Genomic DNA, 15,957 nt, shown 5'->3' with positions numbered 1-15,957 from the left:
CTTTATTATTGCCTCTAGGGCATATTTCCTTCAGTTGTGCCCACCCAGGTGCCCCCCTCCGGTGGATCTTGGCTCTAGAAATTCTTATTTATTGTATAAAAATCCTCGCAAAGTTTCATTCCATTTCGAGAACTTTTATTTCTGCACAAAAACAACACCTTGGTAGTTCTGCTGAAAACAGCATCAGACCGGGGTTAGTTTCATTCAAATCATGCAAATTAGAGTCCAAAACAAGAGGAAAAGCGTTAGGAAAAGTAGATACGTTGGAGACGTATCAGTGTCCTAGTAGGACACTTGTATCCTAGGCCTCTCATAAATAATGGGGGTATACACACGATGTAACATATGCCAACATAACAGCACAGGAACGCAGGGGAAGCCGGCGGCATGTGCTGGCGTCCAGGGCGACCGGATGCGGTATTGTAGCGGTATCATGGGGAGGAGCGCCCATAGTCAGGCCCCGGGGATGTAGCCATATCGGTGAACCTCGTTAACAAATCTCGGTGTCGTGCCTCGTGTGATTGCTTGGTCCTCGGATGATTGACGGTATGCCTTGGACTTGTTCCAACAAGTGGTATCAGAGCTAGGTTGTTCGAAGGCTGCGGATTGTTATCTAGAGGAAGTATCGAGTTCGAGATGCAGTCAGTTTTGATGTGGTTCTCGACGAGATTGGAAAAGGCAATTGGGAAGTGGGAGTCGACAAGATTAGATCAAAAGAAGCAGGAGCTAGACGTGCGGCGGTCGGTTGGTGGACCGGTCGGGCAAGCGTATAGGCTGTCTGCTGTGCTCCAGGTCTGATCATAGCGACGACGCAACACAACGGGTAACAGTAAGACTCTCAGTGGCAGCGGCGCGTGTCACGAGACCCAAGGCCCAGGCGTGCGAAAGGAAGTGGCGGCAGCTAGCGTGATGCTTGGCTGGACGTGAGGCTGCGTAATATGTGAGATTTGTTTTGACAAAAGAGTTGGCACAAGGACCAAGAATCAGACCGTGATTGCTACTAGAAAGGAAAGAAATATATGCCCAGAAGCTACGTGTGAATGTGTGATGCATTGCGTTTGACTAGTGTCATTGATCTCCTCTGGTACGTGCACACATGAAGGCTACATGGGACTTTATCTTCTGGTCTCTTTTTTGTTTGGTACACAGTTTGTGTATGGATGGCAGTCGCACTTGAGGATTCGAGGAGTCTGGAGCGTGCTGAGCAAGATCATGCATACACATGGCATCCAAGACATGCACAAATGTGCGAGCGGTCATGATGCAGGGTGGAGCATGGTTGCAGTCGGAGATGTTCGGCTGGGTCAGACTTGTCGGTTTGATGGATCGACGCAAGTTGGTTGGTACAGAAGACGGTGGTGGGATCGACGATAACGACATAGGAGCGTGATGCTGATGGTGACCGACTTCTGGGCATGGAAACATGTGGCGCAGGCTCCGAGGGCTTGTGTGGCTTCGACAAGACTATGGCGCGGGGTTGATTCAAGGTGGTGTACACACGGAGCTTGAAGTCGACGGGGCGCAAGGGTGGATTGATTATCTACCATGGAGTCATGTTGAAGGTGGAACTAAGGTCTGACAGAAGACTTCACTCGGTGCTGATTGAGGGGCTACGACGTAAGTGCACAGAGAGTCGAAGCCTATTCAGCGGCGGGGAAAAAGCGAGTGACACATAGTTCGGACTGGAGCCCAGTGGTCTGAAGGAAGCGTGAAACTCGTCATCGGTCGGTGATGATCGATGGTACTTTGCAGCGGGGTTGAGTGGTGTGGTTCGCAACCCTTGAGACTCGACCGGGACAGCAGAGGCTCGACGCGATAACAGCAGTGAAGCGTGCGGTATGCACGGGACATGGAGACAGGCCAAGGCTCTGGTGGTCATACATGTGGTGAGACAACTGCGAATTTGACTCGGGATGACTACAAGCAATGGTAAAATTCCTTCAAGTTTCAGACAGGCGGTCAAGAAAGGAGCGGTGATGTTGAGTTCAGGTAACTCTTATGTGTGACACCCAATATGTGAGTTGTTCACTTTCACGCAGGTCAGTGATCGATGTGTGATGGCGTTGACGGATACTCTGAAAGTTGGGAGCACAAACTAGAGTAACAAGGAACTTAATTTTGCTCAAGTGTTGACTGTGGTCAAGAAAAGAAGGGACTGCAAGTTGCAGGTGGAGTCATATGGAGTCTTTGGAGTAGCAGCGGTACTCATGGGATAAATTCAAGTCCAATGTACGTGGAAGTTTGACGCATTGATGAATTCAAGGTGGTGGAGAATATTCGCCAAGGTGGAGTTTGTTGGAGTTGTGTCGAATATAGTGTACGAGGTAGGTTACAGTTGGACTCCGAGTAGTATTGGTGTTTAGATAGGATATGGAGTCGTGTCCTAGTAGGATATTTGTATTCTAAGCCTCTCATAAATAGTGAGGGTAGACACACGATGTAACCTATGACAACATAACAGCACAGGAACGCAGGGGAAACCGACGGCATGTGCCGGCGTCCAGAGCGACTGGGTGCAGTATTGTAGCGGTATCATGGGGAGGAGTGCCCATAATCAGGCCCCGGGGATGTAGCCATATCAGTGAACCTCGTTAACAAATCTCGGTGTCGTGCCTCGTGTGATTGCTTGGTCCTTGGACGATTGACGGTATGGCTTGGACTTATTCTAGACGTCTGATTGCACCGACCCCAGGGCAGCACCGAGCCTACGACAGCTTCAACGCAGCACTGATCGCATTCAGCAAAGCTTCATTGTATTTTTTCAAAAAAAAAAGAGAGCAAAGCTTCATTGTAGCTCGCATGGTAGCACCGACGGCGTCCGGCCAAGCTCCATTGCAGCCCTGCGGAGTTCAAACGCAGCACCGACGACTCCGGCAAAGCTCCATTGCAACTCCGGCGAGCTCCAACGCAGCACCGACGTCTTCGGCGAAGTCCATTGCAGCCCCGTCGGAGCTCCAATGCAACACCAACCGCTCTGGCGAATCTCCGTTGCAACCCCGTCCGAGCTCCAATGCAGCACCAACTGCTCCGGCGAAGCTCGTTGTAACACCGGCGTCGAGACGAAGCATGGGATGCAGCAGTGACGTCATCGCCGAAATCTCGTCGCCGCCTTATGTCAGCCGACTGCAGCACCGCACCTTCCCCGCGTTGCTCTGTAGCAAGCGTCGCCGGCGAGCGCGCCCGGCGTCTCTATTGAAGCACTGGTGAGCACGCAGCTCGCCCCTCGCCTACAGTAACGACGACTGCAGCGGCGAGGTGGGTTGGAGAACCACCGGCTCTTGCAACACCGGCAGGACCAGCGTCGCCGCCCACACCATGAGCAGCAGCTCCCGCCGGCCAGGGGTGGTGGGGCATGGATGAGGCCATGAGGGGAGCCTTTGGGAAAGAGAAGAGAGGAAAACTGCAGAGGGAAGAGGAAAGAGGACAGTAGGCGGATCCAGAGGGAGGCGATGACTGGGTCCAGAGAAGAGGATAAGGACTGTGGGGTGGGCGGTGGGTAGGTCCCCCACGAGACGCGTGTCAATCGCTCGAGACGGCTTATGAAAACGCTAAATCAATCGGGCAATGTAAAGAGTTTTCCCAATTTTATACAAATTTCCTGCAATGCAATCATCGGCGTTGAAAGGACAACTCCGGTGAGCCTCGGGCGTCTCGTCTCCCGAAGACTAATCCGGCACGGCTGACGCATGCAACGGCACGTCCCAGTCGGACGGCGGCGAACGCAACCGCGGCCGACGCATCATACATTTTTTTTTTTTTTTTTTTTGTGAACGACGCATCATACATATAAGTCGCCTCCGCTTCACCCTATGGCGTCCGCCGCCCCCGCCCGTCGTCGTCGTTCGGCACCGTCAGCCAGGTGCTCAGGCAGCGCGCTCTAATGGCGCACACCGCAGCCGCGCTAGGCCTCACTAAGCCCAACGTCGTCGAGCCGCTCCAGGTATGCTTGCGAGCTCCTTGCGCAGCGCTCTGAACTGAAATTACTTGACGAACTAGGCAAGCATGATGCCAGCCTCTCTTCGTGTAGGTCTCTTTCGCCGCCATAGGCATCGAACCATCCGATTGGGAGGGAGATGTGCTCGCCGTCGCGGTCACGGAGAAGGACCTGTGCAGAAGCCCATGCTCCAGCTTCGAGAACGCCGTCCTGAAGCGGCTGGACAGCCAGCTCGGCGGCCTACTGTCGGAGGCCTCGGCGGAGGAGGACTTCGCCGGGAAAGCCGGTCAGCTGGTGGTCCTCCGCCTCCAGGGGCAGGGCTTCAAGCGGCTGGGCCTGATCGGCCTTGGTCGGAGCGCCCCGTTCACCGCCGCGGCTTGCCGGGGCCTCGGTGAATCCTTCGCGTCGGTCGCCAAGTCCGCTCGAGCCGGCAGCGCAGCTCTTGCTCTCGCCTCCCCCGGCGGGATCCACGGGGAGTTCAAGCCTAATGCAGCCGCAGCAATCGCTTCCGGTACCGCAATCGATCTTTGTAGTACGTATTTGGTAGCATGGTCCTATGGCTGAATTTTGCACTACAATGACTTGATGCTGGATGGTCTCTGTCGATCCATTTCGACTGCAGGAACTGTGCTCGGATTGTACGAGGACAACCGATACAGATCTGAATCCAACAAGGTGCATCTCAAACATGTACATCTCATTGGATTTGGATATGGTCCGGAGGTGGACCGTAGACTTGAACTAGCCAATTATGTTTCCTCAGGGGTGATTTTTGGAAAAGATCTTGTGAACTCACCTGCCAATGTGCTTACCCCCGGTCAGTAGGTCATTTAATTTAGTCGGTCATTTACAAGCTTGTTCATATATACTACTCTAGTTGTTGTCGTAACAACATTGATTCTTTTTTTTAACCGAAACCGTAGAAAAATCATTCTACAGTAAATATATATTAATATTAAAACAAAATACAAAAGGTTCAAGTATAATACAACAGTTTAATCCAGCTTGTCGACAAGTCTGAATATTTACTTTTAACTCTGTGCTTGATGAGTAGCAGATCTGTCTTGAGGAAATTCTTTTCCATGAGTTGGTTGAATGTGCCTGAGCTTGGAAAATCTTGTTGTTTCTCTGCATCCAAATTTTTCAGTTGTGCTTGCGGAGGAGGCGTCGAAGATTGCTTCGACGTACAGTGATGTATTCACTGCCACGATATTAGACGAGGAGAGATGCAGAGAGCTGAAGATGGGCTCCTACTTGGCTGTCGCGGCGGCTTCTGCAAACCCTCCTCGCTTTATCCACTTGTGCTATAAACCTCCTGGTGGAAATGTCAAGAGAAAGCTAGCTATTGTGGGGAAGGGTCTAACTTTTGACAGGTTTGTGCAAATATATTGTGAATTGTTACAGTGACGGATGATACTTGTTCGAAGGCTCATATGTCATCTTCAGTATGCTTTGTCACAAATGGTAGTTTATTTCGTGCAGAGCTTAGTACTAGCTCTTAGTTCTAACCCTTGAATTTACCCATTTGTTGCAGTGGTGGATACAACATTAAGATTGGAGCAGTTTGCAATATTGAACTGATGAAGTGGGACATGGGAGGCTCTGCAGCAGTACTTGGTGCAGCAAAAGCCCTGGGCGAAATCAAGCCTCCTGGAGTAGAGGTACTTACTATCTATGAGTAACCTTTATGCTAGTGTGTAGTATTTGCTAATGATTCCCCATTTCACAGGTCCATTTCATTGTTGCTGCCTGTGAAAACATGATTAGTGGGACAGGCATGAGGCCTGGCGACATTGTGACTGCTTCTAACGGCAAGACGATCGAGGCATGTTTCTTGTGATAGTATGATTGTGGCGTTTTGGTGATGTAGTCTAAGCAGGTGCTAGATGTTACTACGTTCGAATGGTCCAATTTGCGCTTATTTTGTAAATATCTTTTCAGGTAGATAACACTGATGCAGAGGGGAGGCTCACACTTGCTGATGCTTTGGTCTATGCTTGTAAACAAGGTGTTGACAAGGTATATAGTGGGTTGTTTCCTCTGATGAAATGTTCTGTTCGTCACAGAGCTGCTGTATTTGTATGGTTTGATGATTGCTGTGTAAAACTATTGCAAGAATCTCTACTTCATATTTCTGCTGTAGTTGCAATCCTGATAGTACTCGGGTTACTTGCTCTAGCATCATGGGATTTCTAATTTATTTGCTAGGGTAATCTGTACTCTTATGGGCCTCTGGAGGGCTGCATGGACTGAATTTTCTGCAACTAGCTTGCTTGAGTTACTGAATTTTCAATAATTAATGCATGCAGATTATAGATCTGGCAACGCTAACTGGTTTCTGCCGTGTTGCACTTGGCCCAAGCATTGCCGGTAATTCTAACTAAATGCTAACCCATCTTCACTCTTCTCTGCCAACTGCAATTTTTTACTTCTCCCAGTTATATTTAGTTCTTGCCCTGTTCTTGCCCTTTTCTGGCATGTTCAAAGAAGCATCTCTACAGGGATTCTGACACCGAGCGATGAACTCCACGAGGAAGTGGCCGCTGCATCCGAGGTGTCCGGAGAGAAGTTCTGGAGGCTGCCACTAGAAGAAAGCTACTGGGAGACGATGAAGTCTGGTGTTGCTGATATGCTCAACACCGGCGCTATTCCACAGGGCGGCGTCATCACCGCTGCGCTATTCCTGAAGCAGGTGCGTATAGTATGATGTACAGTATCGGGTCGATGTTATGCTCAGTTCAGTTTCTTACTTCTGGTCTGATTCTTGGAAGAAACCTGAACATTGTGTTATACTGTATGCTTGGCCATATAGAAACAATATGTATTTATATGAAACAAAAAAAATAATGCTCCTCGTGTTGTAGTTTGTCGATGAGAAAGTTCAGTGGATGCACATCGACGTTGCTGGGCCGGTGTGGAGCCACAAGAACCGGTCGGCGACTGGATTCGGCGTCTCCACCATGGTGGAATGGGTTCTCAAGAACTCGTCGTCGATCAACGAAGATGAAGCCACGCAAGGGGGAGAGGAACTTGTCTGATGTTATCAACTATACTAGAGAAGGGGACACATATTTGATCAAACTTCACACATGCATGTAATTTCGATTAGTCAAGTCTAATTAATGCAAGAGGCTTGCTTCCTCTAGTGTAGTACAAGTTGTGGAAGATTGGGAGGATCTGTTTTCAGTTCTGAGCTCAGCAAAGATGGACCGGACACTGAACTAAGGAGCAGATCTGCAGATGTGCCCCTGTTTATGCTACCGTCCGGCGCCTGCCTACAACTGGTTCATGGATTTGAAAAAAAAATCACGAATTTAAAAAATATTCATGAATTTAAAAAATATTCGTGCATTCAAAAAGTTCATAAATTTAAAAACAGTTCGCGAATTTTATAAAGTTCATGAATTTTAATAAGTTCCCGGGTTTGAAGAAGAAGAAAAAGATCAAAAAAAAAAAAGAAAACTGAGTAAAACCGAAAAAAAGGAAAAAAAAGAGCGAAGGAAGCTTCTGGAATGTTCTCAAAACCAATTCAAAATGGACCAAATTCCCCCAGTTATATGGGCTGTTCCCTTAAAAAATGCACCGATTCCCCCTATGCGCGTTCTATCGATAACGAACTAAATGGTGCGTGAAGCGTCAAATAGAATTTTCGGGGATTCTACACCTTGCCCGTAGCGAGACACAAGGATGGCTTGAGCGAGCTTCTATTGACCCAGTAGCCGATTTCTTTGGTTCATCCATCCATCGTTGTTGCAGAATCACCCAGTGCAAAAATTTGAAAGGCAATACGTTTCCCTTCGTGCTCGATTTTGAATGCAAAATTGGGTAATCATCCAAGGCAGATTTGGAGAGCAGTAGTAGAAGGACTTGATGTACTCGAGCAAGGATTGATACATAGAATTGGCAATGAAGCTTCAAATCATATATTGGTCAGACAATTGGATTCCAAGGAATGTCATGTTGCGCCCCTATGGATGCTGGGTAACCAATCCACCTTTGCTTGTCATGGATCTTATTGACCATACAGCCCCAAGATGGGACATGGAGCGACTATTAGAGGTGTGTTTACCAACTGATATTCCATCTATTCTTAATATCCCGATCTGTACAAGTGAGGTTGAAGATAGTTGAACGTGGCACTTAGAGAAAAGTGGCTGCTACACGGTGAGATCAGCGTACAAGATGATGATCCCTACAAAGTACAGGCAGAAACTTGGATCGATGGTTCTGCTGGTTTCTCCAGTACTGATAGAGATGTGGCCTCGTGGATCATTGACAGCATTTGGGCAACTCCTCTCTCGTTGTCCAGGGGATCATTGATGTAGCTACGCTCGAGGCGATGGCATGTAGAGAAGCATTGGCTCTTGCAGAACACTTGATGATTCAAAATTATAATCGCCTCCGACTCAAAGCAGGTGGTGAACGACATTGAATGAGGAACTAATAGTACTTATGGTTGTATCATTAGCGAGATAAAGCAGCGAGCTAGTTTAGTTAATTGCAAGTTTACTTTTGAAAGTCGTGCAGCAAACACTGATGCAAATAGGTTAGCTAAGTTTTCAAACACTCCTGATCAGGGGCGACACCTTTGGTTGATCCATCCATATGATCCTTTTTGTACCACTTCATGTGGACTATGATCAATAAAGTTTAGCCATACCCCTAAAAAAATTCCATCCATCGTTGTTTCATTCGTTTCTTCGTAATCTTCGTATGTTTTCTTTTGTTTCTTCGTTCTTTTTTTTTCTTACTTATTTTCATTTTTTGAACTCATGTTTACATTTTGTGATATTCTACATTCATATATTTAATATTTTAATTCATCAATTTTTTTAAAAAACGTTCGCCACACATTTAAAAATATTAATGAATATAAAAAGTTGGTTGCACAATATTTTAAAATTGTCCATACGTTTCAAAACAAATGTTCACAAGTTTCAAAAAAAACATTTGATACAATTTCAAAATAGTTACCCAATTTAAAAGAATATATTCACGCAATTTTTCAAAAATATATTACGTATTATTCAAATAAATGTTCATTACATTTACGAAAATTTTCATCCATTAAAAATAATTGTTTGTGACATTTCAAATAATATTATAAAATGTCATAAAAATATTTTCATATTTTTAAAAGAAATATCCAATATTTATTTGAAAATTATTTAACATGTATCGAAAAAATATATTCAAACATCTATTCGATAAAATGTTCAATGTGTATCAAAAAAATGTTTCACGTGTATACAAAATTGTACAACGTGTAATAAAAAAAGTTGACACATTTTGAACGAAAGAAAAATATAAAAAAATCTTTGAAAATGTATTTGAAAACTTACCCATCATGTGTTTGTAAAATGTTCAACGTGTATAAAAATGATTGAGCGTATATACAAAATGAACAACTAGTAGTATAAAATGTAAGGATGTATTTGAAAAAAATGGAAAAGGAGAAGATAGAAAAAGAAAAATGAAAAAGCCTGGAGAAAACAGATACAAGAAACATGTAGAAACAAAAAAAACGTAGAGAAGCTTTTTGTCGGCATTCTGGGAAAGGGGATACCCAAGCCCGCCTGCCTGCGGCCCAGGGCGTGACTTCATCAACGGCCCGGCACGGCCCAACTCCAAGGCTTCACGAGCCCTCGCGAGGCGAATGACATCAAGACCTCCCAAGGAGCGGCCTCTTGAGGCTGCCTCCCGAGGAGCGGACATCTCTATGCAGGCACCCCTCCTCGCGAGGCTCGCGGTGACGTGAGCCATGACGACCAAAACCAGGAGGGCGCCAGCGGGCGCAAACCAGGACAGTTTCTATGTTGGTGCTAAGGAGGCAAGGACGAGCGGATGTAACATCCCCAGCATCACACTACAGTAATCCATTATGATCAGTGCCAAGTCATCTTGGTTTACAAAGCTTAATCTTGTTGGGGTAATATCTCAACTCAAATCCCTTCTCTGAATTCTATTCAAATTAAAAGTGAAATTTGAAGTTGCAAAAAGTTGCGGCAAAAATGTTGATTAGTTAGCAAATATTCCAAAACAATTTGATGTTAAGAAAAGGAACATCACTATGTTGCTAAAATGAGCAGTAGCAATTAATCCAGTGCAATTCTAGCATTTTAAAATGCTACTCCAATTATGAAAATTCCAAATGGATTCAAATAATTCCCAATCGTATGGTGGCAGTGCACCACTGCCCCTAGTATTTGTTTTCACCAGTGGCACATTTTTGCAAAAGATAATTAGTGCAAAAGAAAATGCAAAAGGCTTCTGTTAAATGAAAACAGAAAAGTTTTAAAAGAAAAAGAACAGGGGAAAGAAAGCCTCCTGCCCTCTAGGCCTCGGCCCACCCGAGCCGGCCTGGTGGCCCACTTCCCCCGGTCAACCCTCTCGTCCCCCTGTTCCCCTGACCCGAGCCGGGCGCCCGTTCCCGCCGGACCACCTCGCCGGCTCCGTCGCTACAGCGCGCCGCGGGAGGATAAGGCCGCCACGACGCGCCTCGGGACGCCTCCTCTCCCACTCGTCTCTCCCAGATCCACTTCCCCTCTCCTCCCTCTCCCTCACGCGCTCGCTCCCTTCTTCCCTCTCTGTTCAGGCGCGGCCGACGTCGCACCACCGTCGATCTCGCGGCCGCCCGCGCTCTTTGGTTCCTCCGACGAGTCTGGAAGGCCAGCCGGCCTCTGCCCCTTCCTCCTCAACTGGCGGTTGGAGTTCGGAAACTCTACGCGTGCCGGATCGACCCTTCGTCAACCTCGGGCAGCCAGCGACCTCCTCCCTCACCGGCCGGCCACTACTGCTCCTAAGCCCCTCGAAGGCCTCCTTGCGCCGCGGCGGTGAGCTCCACTCCTCCTCCCTCCTTCTGACGCTCTTTTCCGCACCCGTAACTGCCATCGCCATGGATGGCCGCGCCGAGCTCCGTCGTGCAGCTAGTCGCCGTCGTTGTAGTCGTTGCCAAGGCCGGGCAAGCACGTCAACGTACTAAGGGCGCCTCCCTGGTGCCGCTCGAGCATCCAGCTCGCCTCCTCGTGCCCTCTATCGCCGTTGGCGGAGATGGCCGAACTCCGGCGTCCGCCTCGCCGTGTGCCGTCATCGTTTTAGGCCTTCCCGAGGCCAACCGTTAGCGCCACGCGACGCGCCTCGCTCCCCTCTTTCGAACACCACCTCGCGCGCGCAAAACGGTGGCCGGAGCACGTTTTCCGACGAGTTTCGAGGCCACGCCGCTGCAGGTTTGGTCACCGGCGTGATTCCGGTGCCGGCGCCGGCGAGGCTGACCTGGCGCTGACGTATGGGGCCTGCTGAGCCACTGACGGGTGGGCCCAGTTGACTCGTTGACTGGGTCAACCCACTGACATGTGGGGCCGAGTCAATAAAACGAGTTAGATAAATAGAAAATCTGTTAATTAAATTGATTAATTAATCTATTCACCAATTAGACACTGACAGTGGGCCCTGCTTGATAATTAGTATTAGATTAGTCCAATATACCCTTTTTAATTAGTCCAGTCACTGACCAGTGGGTCCCACTGGACCCACAGGCCAGGTTTGACCAGTCAATGGTCACAGTTGACTGCTGATATCGCTGTGATGTCATGCTGACGTCTTTTTACATTTCTGTTAATCTAAATAAATCCAGAAAATGACTTGCTCTTTGAAAAATCATAGTAATTAAACTGTAACTCGAATGAAAATGTTCTCTACATGAAAGTTGCTTAGCATGACGAGGCGAATCCGAATACGCGGTCCATTTGCCTGTCAGATGCCTCTAACAATCTGAACATGGAACATTCCCTCTCCGGTCATCTGTCTGACACAGGTTCGGAACCGGGAAAACATTCCCGGTTGGATTCCCCCCTTCACCTATATCGTGTAGCCCTACGTTAGTACACTCCTAGCGCTGCGTATTGCCATGTTATGCCTTGTGATGCTTTGTTTGCTCTGTATTTACTGTTTCTTCCCCCTCTTCTCTCCGGTAGACCCCGAGACCGATGTCGCCCCTGTGATCGACTACGTCGACGACAACACTTCTTCCTTTTCAGCAGAGCTTCCAGGCAAGCACCCCCTTGATCACCAGATATCGCCTATTCTTCTCTATACTGCTTGCATTAGAGTAGTGTAGCATGTTACTGATTTCGGTTAATCCTATTCTATTGCATAGCCTGTCATTGTTGCTACAGTTGTTACCCTTACCTGCTATCCTACTGCTTAGTATAGGATGCTAGTTTTCCATCAGTGGCCCTACATTCTTGTCCGTCTACTGTGCTATACTATCGGGCCGTGATCACTTGGGAGGTGATCACGGGTATATACTTATATACTTTATACATGATACATGTGGTGACTAAAGTCGGGTCGGCTCGAGGAGTACACGCGAGTGATTCACGGATTGGGGGCTGAAAGGACCTTTGTCCCGACGGCCCTCTGGGTGGATCTTTGTGGCGGAGCGACAGGGCAGGTTGAGACTACCTAGGTGAGAGGTGGGCCTGGCCCTATCGGTGTCCGCGATTACATCAATTAACACGCTTAACGAGATCTTGGTATTTGATCTGAGTCTGGCCATTTGGTCTATACGCACTAACCAACTACGCGGGAATAGTTATGGGCACTCGATGTCGTGGTATCTGCCGAAGCCTTCGTGACGTCAGCGACTGAGCGGCGCGCGCCGGATTGGACTGGAACGCCTGCTAGGCTAGGTCAGCTTCCGGCCGCCCTCGCAACGTGCAGGTGTGCAATGGGCGATGGGCCCAGGCCCCTGCGCCATAGGATTTAGACCGGCGTGCTGACCTCTCTGTTGTGCCTAGGTGGGGCTGCGACGTGTTGATCTTTCGAGGCCGGGCATGACCCAGGAAAGTGTGTCCGGCCAAATGGGATCAAGCGTGTTGGGTTATGTGGTGCACCCCTGCAGGGAAGTTTATCTATTCGAATAGTCGTGTCCCTCGGTAAAAGGACGACCCGGAGTTGTACCTTGACCTTATGACAACTAGAACCGGATACTTAATAAAACACACCCTTCCAAGTGCCAGATACAACCCGGTGATCGCTCTCTAACAGGGCGACGAGGAGGGGATCGCCGGGTAGGATTATGCTATGCGATGCTACTTGGTGAACTTACCATCTACTCTCTTCTACATGCTGCAAGATGGAGGTGGCCAGAAGCGTAGTCTTCGATAGGATTAGCTATCCCCCTCTTATTCTGGCATTCTGCAGTTTAGTCCACCGATATGGCCCTTTACACATATACCCATGCATATGTAGTGTAGCTCCTTGCTCGCGAGTACTTTGGATGAGTACTCACGGTTGCTTTTCTCCCTCTTTTCCCCTTTCTATACCTGGTTGTCACAACCAGATGCTGGAGTCCAGGAGCTAGAGATCCCGAGGATGATTCTACGTGGAGTTCGGCTTCGAGGAGTAGTTAGGAGGTCCCAGGCAGGAGGCCTTGCCTTTTCGATCGTTGCTACTTTTGTGCTAGCCTTCTTAAGGAAATCTTGTTTAACTTATGTCTGTACTCAGATATTGTTGCTTCCGCTGACTCGTCTATGATCGAGCACTTGTATTCGAGCCCTCGAGGCCCCTGGCTTGTATTATGATGCTTGTATGACTTATTTTTTTATTTTTAGAGTTGTGTTGTGATATCTTCCCGTGAGTCCCTGATCTTGATCGTACACGTTTGCGTGTATGATTAGTGTACGGTCAATACGGGGGCGTCACAAGTTGGTATCAGAGCCGACTGCCTGTAGGAATCCCCCTTCCACACTCCTTGGCCGAAGTCGAGTCTAGACATTGCAAAACTTTTACTAACATGGCTGTGTGTCTTACGGGCCCACGTCGCCATTGGGTGGTATTAGGATCTTTTATTCCTCGTCTGTACTCTGGGACTCTTATCTCTCTTCTATTCGGGTAATCTAACTTTAGGTTCTCGAGAAAACTTCTCCCGGAGAGCCCCTTCAGTCCAGATGACCGCCTGCTGCACCAGAAAATTTTGAAGATACTCTCCGATGTTTCCCCGAGACCCTGGTGCCCTTCGCCGTTGCAAATCCATGCCACCGATAAACCCCTATGGAAAGCTACATACACTTGTCGTCCATAACTTCATTTCCAATTGTTCTTGTTATTACAAGATACCTTGAAATACTTCGGATATTCCGAGAATCCTTTGGGTCTGCTGCCTTGCACCTTCTTTTCCTCATGAATACATGTATGAATAATTCCTCACACTTACCGGGGATTCGTTCATCCCTAGTTATTCAGGTGTTTCGCAAAATTCTTCGAAATGCCATTCGATCTTCCGAAATCCTCAGTAGCCTATTGCTCTTGATCTTCTTTACCTGCTTGCATAATGGTTACTTCCATATGTCTAGCAATATTCATTAAAATACTTTGTGATCGACATTCTTATCATGCTGGATCAACATGTGTGTGAATGCACACAATCATCAATTAATCCTTGGAAATTTTCTTTCCGGCTTAGACATTGTTCTAGATATGAGCTCGTTCTTGACAAATCAAGATTTGATCGGGTGCACCTCTAAGTCTATTCAACTTACTCTTCTTTTGATCAGAGCCTCTGCTTCTGATCCTTCATCTTGAAATCATAATTTCTTTGTACTCAAGCATCGAATTATTCAGACGTTTCTATAAGCCGATGCCTTTGCATCCCCTTCTTCATCGGATTGATTACCGATACCCACATCAGCTCCGTTATGGGTCATCAGATCCTTTGTTGGACTAGCATCCGACATCGTCCTTCATATTTAATCACCTTGTGAGTTTTTCCCTGATACATAATACCTTTGGTAAATTGTACCATCGGCTTTGACTTTGATACTCTGCTTTCGAACTCGTATCTTTTGCTTCGTTGATGGTTGTATAGATTCTTAAAAATGCCCTGATGGGTTGAACTTATGCCTTCCATAATCCGTGTGAACCCGAGAGTTCTCACGAGTCTTACTCTTCTGGTACTTTGCCAGATAAATCTTCTGCGCTACAATTTCTTCGAAAACGAGGAGTGAATGAAAGGTTATGCATTGAAGAAGTGGGAGTCGACCTTGAATCTTTGTGATCATGCCCATGGACTCGTTGTAGAACTTATCATGGAAGCTGCTCGTAAAAATATTTTTTTGGTACAAGCTCATCTTGTATCTATGAATTGATCCTTTGCAACCGTGGTTCCGACCATGATCATTCTTCTTTGGTCCCATTTCTTGGACAAGTTAAATCACTTGTCTTCTGCAGGTCAATATGCCTGCCCAACCTCTATTATGACCTACCTTCGAGTATTACCCCTGGTATCTCAAGGATATCATGCCATTGCACCAAATCTTATGAACTTTTGATGAACACTACCTTTCCTTGTCATTGTCACTTCATGGGTTCTGGGTTGTTTGTCAACTGATCACATTATAAGTGAATCGATCCCGCACTCCGATTCAATGACTCTAAGTAAATTTTCGTTGCTTACGAGTTTAATAATACTTCGAGCCATTTCTAGCCTAATCGGCTATACCATTATCGTGGTAAATTTTAACTGTGCTACCTGGTCCTTCCTGGAGCACAATTTTCGACGATGAGCTAAGCTTACGTCGATCTTCCTCGTCATATCATTTCACCTTGAACAGCAAGCCTGATTCTGAGATTGTGTCATATTCGTGTTTTCGATAACCTTCCGCCTCAAAATTCCTTTGACTTGATGTCATCGCCGATCGATTACATCTTCATGAAACCTCTCAACAAATTTGTCATGATCATCATCAACATTCTGAGCTCTTCCAAGATATCAATCGAATTCATGGTGAGAAATGCCATCCTTGCCTCTCGATGATTTGTGTCAACATCGACAACGTTCTTGCCTTCCCCCCAACACAATTTTGTTCGTATCATTTTGGCATTACATCCTTTTGACCTGTCGATGGATTGCTGCTGAACCCATCGGCCACATCCTCATCTTTCAATGATGAAATTGTACGAACTATTCTAGCAGTTCCCGCGGGATCCTTTGTGAATTCAAAAGTCTGACTTTTACCTGATGA

At 47.2% G+C, this 15,957-nt stretch overlaps 1 protein-coding gene across 3 annotated transcripts; it reads left to right on the top strand.

Annotated features, from left to right (window-relative positions):
• The first annotated feature begins 3,570 nt into the window (after nucleotides 1-3,570).
• Nucleotides 3,571-7,087, top strand: LOC109783499 (leucine aminopeptidase 2, chloroplastic). Of its 3 annotated transcripts, none has more exons than XM_020342100.3 (10): nucleotides 3,571-3,940; nucleotides 4,028-4,445; nucleotides 4,557-4,751; nucleotides 5,082-5,307; nucleotides 5,469-5,595; nucleotides 5,664-5,759; nucleotides 5,876-5,953; nucleotides 6,244-6,304; nucleotides 6,436-6,626; nucleotides 6,799-7,087. In XM_020342100.3, exons 1-10 carry the CDS (start codon nucleotides 3,881-3,883, stop codon nucleotides 6,970-6,972), a joined length of 1,626 nt encoding a protein of 541 aa, XP_020197689.1. In that variant the 5' UTR covers nucleotides 3,571-3,880; the 3' UTR covers nucleotides 6,973-7,087. The 3 variants fall into 3 exon arrangements, 2 of the variants coding, with proteins under 2 accessions (XP_020197689.1, XP_020197688.1); XR_012203356.1 differs by having other exon boundaries at nucleotides 3,634-3,940; nucleotides 4,028-4,466; nucleotides 6,425-6,626; XM_020342099.3 differs by having other exon boundaries at nucleotides 3,634-3,940; nucleotides 4,028-4,466.
• The last annotated feature ends 8,870 nt before the right edge of the window (nucleotides 7,088-15,957 follow it).

This window comes from Aegilops tauschii, chromosome 1 (assembly GCF_002575655.3).
Source record: "Aegilops tauschii subsp. strangulata cultivar AL8/78 chromosome 1, Aet v6.0, whole genome shotgun sequence".
NCBI classification, from domain to species: Eukaryota; Viridiplantae; Streptophyta; class Magnoliopsida; order Poales; family Poaceae; genus Aegilops; species Aegilops tauschii.
This window is presented reverse-complemented; position numbering and strand designations above follow the sequence as displayed.

Bases quoted from the DNA above. Each gene is read 5' to 3' on its own strand.
- LOC109783499 (XM_020342099.3), top strand. From the start codon at position 3,881: ATGGCGCACACCGCAGCCGCGCTAGGCCTCACTAAGCCCAACGTCGTC. The intron at 5,596-5,663 runs GTACTTACTATC...CCCATTTCACAG, and splicing joins TCAAGCCTCCTGGAGTAGAG to GTCCATTTCATTGTTGCTGC. The intron at 5,760-5,875 runs GCATGTTTCTTG...ATATCTTTTCAG, and splicing joins CTAACGGCAAGACGATCGAG to GTAGATAACACTGATGCAGA.